Raw genomic sequence first — 9,860 nt, forward strand, 5'->3', positions numbered from 1 at the left:
ACTCATTCATTTATGAGAACAATCTCTCTCTCTCTCTCTCTCTCTCTCTCTCTCTCTCTCTCTCTCTCTCTCTCTCTCTCTCTCTCTCTCTCTTGAAAAGAATGGCGTTCATAAATACAGGCAGTGCTGGAAAACTCGCATGTAAATAGAAGCATTGCATCTGTTGTTAAAAATCGGACGAAAGAGAAAAAAAATGCGAATAGTGGAAGTGTTGAATATTTAGTCAAATTTTTAAATGGCATTAAAACAATTCCGTGCTAATATGAAGCATTATTTTGGTCCAAATATGCGGCGTGAGCTATTAAGAATAAATTCCTCCCCGCCACGCCCTGCTTTGGCGCGTCAAACAAATGATACACGCCATACAAATCAGATCTCGTTGTGTAGTAAAACTTGCATGCAGATCCTTGACGCAAAACCCGAGGTGGTCGCCGACGCGTTTCCTTTCCCACTGTGTGTTTGCCCGCCTTGCCTGGGTGATGAGTGCGCCTCTCGTGCAGACAGCCGCGCCATGGGGATGCGAGGGACACAATGGCGTGGCGGCGAGCTTGGGCTGTATTGGATGGCGCTGCGGACACTGCTGGCGGATGGCATGTCAGACACTCATGCGGGACGCGGAGGATCATCACTAAACCTAGTCGCAGGAGCGTGAATCACCTCCCACACTCGCCTCACTCAAGGCTGTAAAACACCCGGCGGGGCTCCAATGGAAGGGAAGTGCGCGGCACCACTGGGAGCCTGCCACTTGTCAGTGTATTCACAGCGTGTGTGTGTGTGTGTGTGTGTGTGAGGAAAGACCCCCGCCACGCAGCACTCAGGGGCGTGTTCGCTCTCCGCGAGGCTGATCGATGCCAACAAGGACATGCTCAAAAAGGGACGAGGACTGCACTGTCTGTCAGCCAGCCACTTGACACGGCTCATCGTGCGCTACTATTACAAGCGCGGTAATTACGGATTGCCACACGGTTGATTGTGCGAGTACTGCTACTACTACTGGTGCTGCTCTTGCTCCTGCTGCTGCTGCTGCTGCTGCTGCTGCTGCTGCTACTACTACTACTACTACTACTACTACTAGTAGTAGTAGTAGTAGTAGGTCTACTACTAGTACGGAGACCAACTTAATGTAGGTCTCCGTCTGTTTTCCCCTGTTCGTCTGTTTCTAGTAGTACTTTTATTGTCTTTGTGCTTGTAGCTTGGGTACTTTTCTTTCTCTATCTTTAAATTGTCCTGTTGTGAGATAATTGTTTGTTGTTTTCCCTTGTTTTGTGATACTTTTATTACAGAAATCTTGTGAGACTCCACAGCTGAAATTCCCCTGGGAGTTGTCTAGCCACACCTGCACACCATCGCCTCCCGAGAGGCCGGATTAGCGACCCTTGACCGCTAATCTCTTAATTACTTTTAAATTTCCGCATCTCCAACTGTCGTAGCCTTCACATTCTATACTACTACATTAAAAATGCCTTCTGATTTAAAATCTTGCAGAGATTGCAGTGGGAGGTTCGCCAAGCAGTACTTCAGTGACTACTTCACAAGGCCTGTTTGCAGACGCGCCGCATTCACCTCCCCACCACGACATATAACCGTTTTTCTATCCTGACTGAACAGATAGATGAACCGGAAGAGACCAGGCTTGTGGGAAATTCGATCATTCGAGGACAGCTGGTGGAATTTTGTGGAAGAGTCCCGTCTCGCAGGAGGAGGTACTGCCTTCCTGGAGCCTCCCTAGGGGACATCAATGCTGCCATCGAGGACACGACCAAGGACGCCACTACTAACACCGTTTACGTTATCCACGCAGGCACAAATGACGTCCAGCGGTCCCGACAAGAAGAACTGATGGCGAAATACAAGGAAATGATTCGCAAGTATAAGACTAAATCAAATAATATAATTTCAGGCGTTCTCCCGAGGATTAACGCGAACACAAGGTTCTACAACATTGCGTTCAGTATAAATAAGAGATTAAAGACTCTCTGCCAACAGGAAAACGTGGAGTATCTCAATATATTGAACACAGACTCTTCCAGAGAGATGGACTTCATCTAAACGCTGTGGGAGCAGCCAGGATGGGCCTTCCAGGAGGAGGCAGTAGACACCTGCCTAAACGATAATTACTCCCAGTGAAGTCTAAGGCACTGTTCAGGGGGTGCTGTGAACTTATCATTAAACCCAGCTGTGACCTCACTGAACGTTTCCCTTTGTGTCTCACAACACAAGGGGGCAGTCACATCCTGCTCTCTAAAGACAACTCTCTTCCTCCACACAAAACTACAAGCACCTAATAACACACACATCCTTCACTCAAAAATTTTAAAATCATCATGGTGACTCCTACACCAGCCTCGGAGTCCCTATCTGTGGAGGAGACCATAAATGTCCCCAGGTCGGACTGCCTTTCTGTCGACGACCCTAAGTGTCTTGACACCCCCCTCAACTTTTTCTTCATTAACTTCTGCAACATTCGCGGTCTAAGATCTAATTTTCAATCTGTAGAACACCACCTCTCCTCTTCTAAACCTCATCTTCTTTTCCTCACTGAAACTCAGGTGTCTGAGGCAACTGACAGTAGCCCCTTTTCTGTTCCCTCATACTTTCTCTATCCTCATTTTCGATCCAAAGCTGGATGCTGCGTTTATGTGCGCAATGACTTAACCTGCTCTCGTGCCCACGCTCTTGAATCTTCCGAGTTTTCCACCATCTGGCTACGACTACAGAGTCACTCTCATACTAAATTTATGTGTGTTGTATACCTCTCTCCTAACTCCTCTGACTATAAGAAATTCTTTGACTATTTAACCTCCAAAGTGAGCACATTCTGACCCTCTTCCCTTTTGCAGAGATCTCCATTCTTGGAGACTTCAATGTTCACCACCAGCTTTGGCTTTCCTCTCCCTTCACTGACCATCCTGGTGAACTAGCCTACAACTTTGCTATCCTCCATGACCTAGAGCAATTGGTGCAACACCCTACTCGTATTCCTGAACGTCTTGGAGATACGCCCAACATTCTTGACCTTTTCCTGACCTCTAATCCTTCTGCTTATGTTGTCACCTTTTCTTCTCCGTCGGGCTCCTCCGATCACAATCTCATATATTTATCTTGTCCTATCACTCCAATCCCTCCTCAGGATCCACCTAAGCGAAGGTGCCTCTGGCGTTTTGCCTCTGCTACTTGGGGGGACCTGAGGAGGTATTTTGCTGATTTTCCTTGGAATGACTACTACTTCCGTGTCAGAGACCCGTCTTTGTGTGCTGAGCGCATAACAGAGGTGATAGTGTCTGGAATGGAGGCATACATTACTCACTCTTTTTCTCGTCCTGAACCTTCTAAACCTTGGTTTCACACAGCTTGTTCTCGTGCTATACATGATAGAGAGGTGGCCCACAAAAGGTACTTAAGCCTTCCATCACCAGAATCTCATACCCTTTATATTTCTGCCCGGAACCATGCCAAGTCTGTTCTCCAACTAGCCAAAAACTCCTTCATTAACAGAAAATGTCAAAACCTTTCAAGATCTAACTCCCCTCGTGATTTCTGGCATCTAGCCAAAAATATCTCCAATAACTTTGCTTCTTCTTCTTTCTCTCCTCTACTTCAACCAGATGGCACCACTGCTATCACATCTATTTCTAAAGCTGAACTCTTTGCTCAAACCTTTGCTAAAAACTCTACCTTGGACGATTCTGGGCTTGTTCCTCCCTCTCCTCCACCCTCTGACTACTTCATGCCACCTATTAAAATTCTTCACAATGATGTTTTCCATGCCCTCGTTGGCCTAAACCTACGGAATACTTATGGACCTGATGGGGTCCCTCCTGTTGTTATCCGAAACTGTGCCTCCGTGCTTGCACCTTGCCTAGTCAAACTCTTTCAGCTTTGTCTGTCAACATCTACCTTTCCTTCTTGCTGGAAGTTTGCCTACATTCAACCTGTTCCTAAAAAGGGTGACCGTTCTAATCCCTCAAACTACCGTCCTATTGCTTTAATTTCCTGCCTATCTAAAGTTTTTGAATCTATCCTCAACAGGAAGATTCTTAAACATCTATCACTTCACAACCTTCTATCTGATCGCCAGTATGGGTTCCGTCAAGGCCGCTCTACTGGTGATCTTCTGGCTTTCCTTACTGAGTCTTGGTCATCCTCTTTTAGAGATTTTGGTGAAACTTTTGCTGTTGCCTTGGACATATCAAAAGCTTTTGATAGAGTCTGGCACAAAGCTTTGATTTCCAAACTACCCTCCTACGGTTTCTATCCTTCTCTCTGTAACTTCATCTCAAGTTTCCTTTCTGACCGTTCTATTGCTGCTGTGGTAGACGGTCACTGTTCTTCTCCTAAATCTATTAACAGTGGTGTTCTTCATGGTTCTGTCCTGTCACCCACTCTCTTCTTATTATTCATTAATGATTTTCTAAACCAAACTTCTTGTCCTATCCACTCCTACGCTGATGATACCACCCTGTACTTTTCCACGTCTTTTCATAGACGTCCAACCCTTCAGGAGGTAAACATATCACGCAGGGAAGCCACAGAACGTTTGACTTCTGATCTTTCTAAAATTTCTGATTGGGGCAGAGCAAACTTGGTATTGTTCAATTCTTCAAAAACTCAATTCCTCCATCTATCAACTCGACACAACCTTCCAGACAACTATCTCCTCTTCTTCAATGACACTCAGCTGTCCCCCTCTTCTACACTGAACATCCTCGCTCTGTCCTTTACTTATAATCTGAACTGGAAACTTCACATCTCATCTCTAGCTAAAATAGCTTCTATGAAGTTAGGTGTTCTAAGACGTCTCCGCCAGTTTTTCTCACCCCCCCCCCCAACTGCTAACTCTGTACAAGGGCCTTATCCGTCCATGTATGGAGTATGCTTCACATGTCTGGGGGGGGTTCCACTCATACTGCTCTTCTAGACAGGGTGGAATCAAAAGCTTTTCGTCTCATCAACTCCTCTCCTCTAACTGACTGTCTTCAGCCTCTCTCTCACCGCCGCAATGTTGCATATCTAGCTGTCTTCTACCGCTATTTTCATGCTAACTGCTCTTCTGATCTTGCTAACTGCATGCCTCCCCTTCTTCTGCGGCCTCGCTGCACAAGACTTTCTTCTTTCTCTCACCCCTATTCTGTCCACCTCTCTAACGCAAGAGTTAACCAGTATTCTCAATCATTCATCCCTCTCTCTGGTAAACTCTGGAACTCCCTGCCTGCTTCTGTATTTCCACTTTCCTACGACTTGAATTCCTTCAAGAGGGAGGTTTCAAGACACTTATCCACCAATTTTTGACCACTGCTTTGACCCTTTTATGGGACTGGCATTTCAGTGGGCATTTTTTTATTAAATTATTGTTGCCCTTGGCCAGTATCCTTCCTACATAAAAAAAAAAGAGGACCAGCGTCGTAAACACTAACGTAATTATTTCATCCACAGGTTCAGACAAGATCAGAGCTTGTTACTTCAATGCCCGTAGTTTACAAAATAGATTAAATGAGCTGCAAGCTCTTATTTATTTTGAAAACTACGACATCATAGGCGTCATGGAAACATGGATAAATTCATCAAGCAAGGATTACTTAGCTGAGTACTCACTCCCTGGCTACACCATTTTTAGCTGCGAGACAACTCACCGTGCGGGAGGCGGTGTTATGTTTTACGTAAAAAGTAATCTTCATCCTCGTTTACTCCCAACCCCAACCATTGCTAATACAGACGTCACTTTCATCCAGTTAGAAAATAAATCTCGCAAAATAACATTAGGTCTCGTCTATCGTCCTCCAGCCCAGTCACCCGCTACAGACGAAAAACTTTATGACTTTATCGCGGACATTTGCTGCGTTAATAATTGCATAATTATGGGGGATTTTAATTTTCCAGTCACAAGGTCGGGTGAACCACTGACGGCTCACGCAGGCCAGCATCTCTACGGGTGTATCCTTGAAAGCTCCCTCCACCTGCACGTCATGCATCCGACGAGAGGTAACAATATCCTAGATATTGTTTTAATAAATGGTGAAGAGTCAGTTAAAGTAAAAATTGGACCAGAACTGAGTTACAGCGATCATCGTAGCTTACTTTTCAATATAAATTTTGACAAAGCTTAAGTAAGCGAAAGTAAAGAAAAAGTACCAGACTATCGGCGTGCTAACTTTGAGAGACTTCGCATGCAGCTTGCATCCATAGACTGGAATGAACCCCTGGGAACACCAGACATTAACAAAGCATGGGAAGTGTTTGCTAAAAAGTTAAATGAAACTGCGATTTTGTGTGTACCGTAACGAAACAGACGGAAGGTAAAAAAAAACAAACCGAAATGGTGGAATAATGAAATCAGATGCTGCCTTCTGGCTAAGAAAAATGCGTACCACAAATACATAATAACACAAAATAATAATGATAAACTAGAGTACGGCAGATTACGTAGAAAAACTAAAAAGCTGATCAAATGCAGCAAAAAATCTGTTGAAGCTCAGATCGCGAACTCATGTAAAACGAACGCAAAAGAATTTTACAGCTATGTAAAAGCAAAAAGAGTCTTAACATCAACGATTGTTCCACTAATAACAGAAAATGGCAAACAAATAGAAAGCGAAACAGACATGGCGAACACCCTGAACGAGTACTTTTCAACAGTCTTCATGACTGAGGATGTTCAGGGCAGTCTGCCGACCCCCACGCCTCAGTCACGAGGCACCACACTGCCAGACTTCACCATCACAGAAAGTGAAATCCTCTCAGTCACGAAGAACATGAACGTAAACAAAACACCTGGGCCAGACAAGATATCACCCAGGCTTCTTAAAGAAGCAACAAATGAGCTCGTGAAGCCGCTAACAATTTTATTCAATAAAACTTTACTAGCGGGTAAAGTTCCCCACGAATGGAAACTAACAAATGTCACGCCAATCTTTAAAAAGGAAATAAATCTCTCCCAGCCAATTATAGGCCGATCAGTCTCACTTCAGTAGTGTGCAAGCTGATGGAAAGAATAATCAGAGATAAAATTGTTAAATATTTAAAAGAAAATAAAATTATAAAAGATTCGCAACACGGTTTCAGAACCAAGCGTTCCTGCTTAACAAACTTGCTAGACTTCTTTTATGAAGTATTTAACTCGTATGACGAGACAAAAGTTCTTGATATTATCTACCCTGATTTCCAGAAAGCTTTCGACACTGTTCCCCATAAGAGACTCATCAGTAAAGTAAAAGCTCACGGCATTGCCGGAAACAAACTGAAATGGCTGAAAGACTGGCTCTCTGACAGAAAACAGCGTGTTGTGATAAATGGAAAAGGGTCAGAGTTGCAAAAGGTAAATAGCGGCGTTCCTCAAGGCTCTGTATTAGGAACGGTGCTCTTCATAATGTACATTGATGATACTGATGAAGGGATAAATTGCAAAATAAATAAATTTGCAGACGACACCAAAATAACAAGTAAAGTAACGTCTGTGTCACAATGGCAGGAACTGCAGTGTGACCTCAATAAACTAACAAGCTGGGCAGAAAAATGGCAGATGAGATTCAATATAGAAAAGTGTAAAATTCTACATATCGGAAGCAACAATGTTCAGGCGAGATATGTAATGAATAGCATGCCACTGTCAAGCACCGATAAAGGAAAAGATTTTGGTGTCGTTATGTCAAACGACCTAAAGCCGAGTCAACACTGCATAGAAACAGTACAGACGGCAAATAAATTAGTAGGGTTCATTGGAAGAACCTTTGAATTTAAATCAGAAAAGGTTATACTTGCCTTATATAACTCACTAGTGCGTCCTCATCTAGAGTACTGTGTACAGTTCTGGTCACCATATTACAAAAAAGACACTGAAAACTAGAAAAGATACAGCGCAGAGTTACAAATATGATTCCAAGATTGCGCAATAAGCCGTATGAGGAACGACTGGAAGAACTGAACCTATTTAGTTTAAAAATGCGCAGGATAAGAGGAGACCTAAGTGAAATGTTCAAAACTTTCAAAAGATATAGTAACATTGATGCACATAAATATTTTACCATTGATCATTCTAACCTAACAAGAAATAATGGATTCAAGATTATACCCAAACGGTTTAAATCCCACGAAGCCAAACATTTTTTTTTTTCTTTAATCGTATAATAAATATATGGAATAAACTTCCTGCAGAAATTGTAAACAGCAGTTCTACTGAATCATTCAAAAATAAAATAGACAAATATTTAAAAGCAAATACCCAACAAGCTCTCTTCTTGTCCGAATAACTACTAAATTAACTAATAAACTCTTATTTTACAGACACCAGTTTTAATATAAATTGTATTAACTTTCAGATAGGCGTATAGAGTTCACCGTAGGGTGAATAGTAGAACTTGATTTCATCCTTTCCTATGAAAATTCCATGTCTGTTTTTCCATCTGCATGGAACTTTTCCCAACTATTTCCATGCCAGCGCAAGCTGGAGGAAGTGGAGGGTGGGGAAGAGTCTTCTACTATGCTGTCCTGTCTTTCTTCCCTGTAGCTAGTTAGAAATAGTTACCAAACAGCCTTGCAAGGACCAAAAGGTCTGTTGCTGTTTGGTTTTCCATTGTATTCCTTTGTATTCCTTTTCCTCCTCTTTCTCTTCTTCTGTCTCCTCCTCCCCCTCCTCCTCCTCCTCCCCACTTTTCTCTTTGTTTCCCCTTGATTCCCTCCTCCTTTTCATTTTACTCTTTGCTTTCTCATCATCTTCATCACCGCCTTTATCATTATCACCACCACCACCAGCATCACAACTATCACTATCATTATCACCACCATCACTACCACCATCACCACCACCATCACCATTACTAACATATTCACTATCATCTCCAGGCTTAGGATTGTTATATACTTGTATATATGTTTATGCAAATACAAATATGTGTATATGCATTTTTGTATTTTTTTTTTTTCCTTAATGTGGCATATTTTTGAGTTCTTAAGTGTTTATGATCAGTATTCTATATATAATAGTATTTTCAATTATAATTTCTTGTAAGTCTCATAATGAGTTATTAAAAAATAGGTTTTGAACAGGATTAGGGTACGTACTTCAAAAGTGGCAATTTTACACTGAATTAATGCGGTGTAAAAAGGTGTATCGGTACTTTATAACCAAAAAAAATTGTCTTTTTTTTTATGTAGGAGGGACATCTGTCAAGGGCAAAAAAAGTACGATAAAAAAAAAAAAAAAAAACAGTGAAATGCCGATCCCCGAATAGAGTCTGAAGCAATAGTCAAAAATTGAAGAATGTTACTTTGAATCTCCCTCTTAAAGGAGTTGAAGCCATAGGAAGATGGAAATACAGAAGCAGAAAGGGAGTTTCAGAGTTTACCAGAGAAAAGGATAAATGATTGAGAATACTGGTTAACTCTTGCATGAGAGAAAGGAAGAATAAATAGGGGAGACTTTCATTTAGCAGGACCAGAAGAGCAGTTAACATGAAAATAGCGGTAGAGGATAGCAAGAGATGCAACATTGAGGCTATGAGAAAGAGGCTGAAGACAGTCAGTTAGAAAAGTTGATGGGACGAAAGGTTTTGATTCCACCCTGTCTAGAACAGCGATATGAGTGTAACCCACCCCCCATGTGTGAAGCATACTCCATACATGGACGGATAAGCCCCTGTACAGAATCATCAGCTGGGGAGGGGAGGGGACGTTAGAAAAACTGGCAGAGAAGTCTCAGAACACCTAACTTCATAGAAGCTGTTTTAGCTAGAGATGAGATGTGATGTTTCCAGTTTATATTTGAAGAGAAGAACAGATTGAGGATGCTCAGTGTAGAAGAGGGGAACAGTTGAGTGCCATTAAATAAGGGGGGGGGGTAGTTGTCTGGAAGGTTATGTCGAGTTGCT

At 42.5% G+C, this 9,860-nt stretch overlaps 1 protein-coding gene across 1 annotated transcript; it reads left to right on the top strand.

Moving 5' to 3' along the window:
• Positions 1 to 531: 531 nt before the first annotated feature.
• LOC135093449 (uncharacterized) lies at positions 532 to 2,049 on the top strand. The gene is made up of 2 exons (XM_063992728.1): positions 532 to 594; positions 1,549 to 2,049. The coding sequence occupies exons 1-2, from the start codon at positions 532 to 534 to the stop codon at positions 2,047 to 2,049; spliced, it is 564 nt and encodes a 187-aa protein (XP_063848798.1).
• The last annotated feature ends 7,811 nt before the right edge of the window (positions 2,050 to 9,860 follow it).

Source organism: Scylla paramamosain, chromosome 43 (assembly GCF_035594125.1).
Source record: "Scylla paramamosain isolate STU-SP2022 chromosome 43, ASM3559412v1, whole genome shotgun sequence".
Classification (NCBI taxonomy): domain Eukaryota; kingdom Metazoa; phylum Arthropoda; class Malacostraca; order Decapoda; family Portunidae; genus Scylla; species Scylla paramamosain.

Bases quoted from the DNA above. Each gene is read 5' to 3' on its own strand.
- LOC135093449 (XM_063992728.1), top strand. From the start codon at position 532: ATGGCGTGGCGGCGAGCTTGGGCTGTATTGGATGGCGCTGCGGACACT. The intron at 595-1,548 runs GTCAGACACTCA...GCCTGTTTGCAG, and splicing joins ACACTGCTGGCGGATGGCAT to ACGCGCCGCATTCACCTCCC.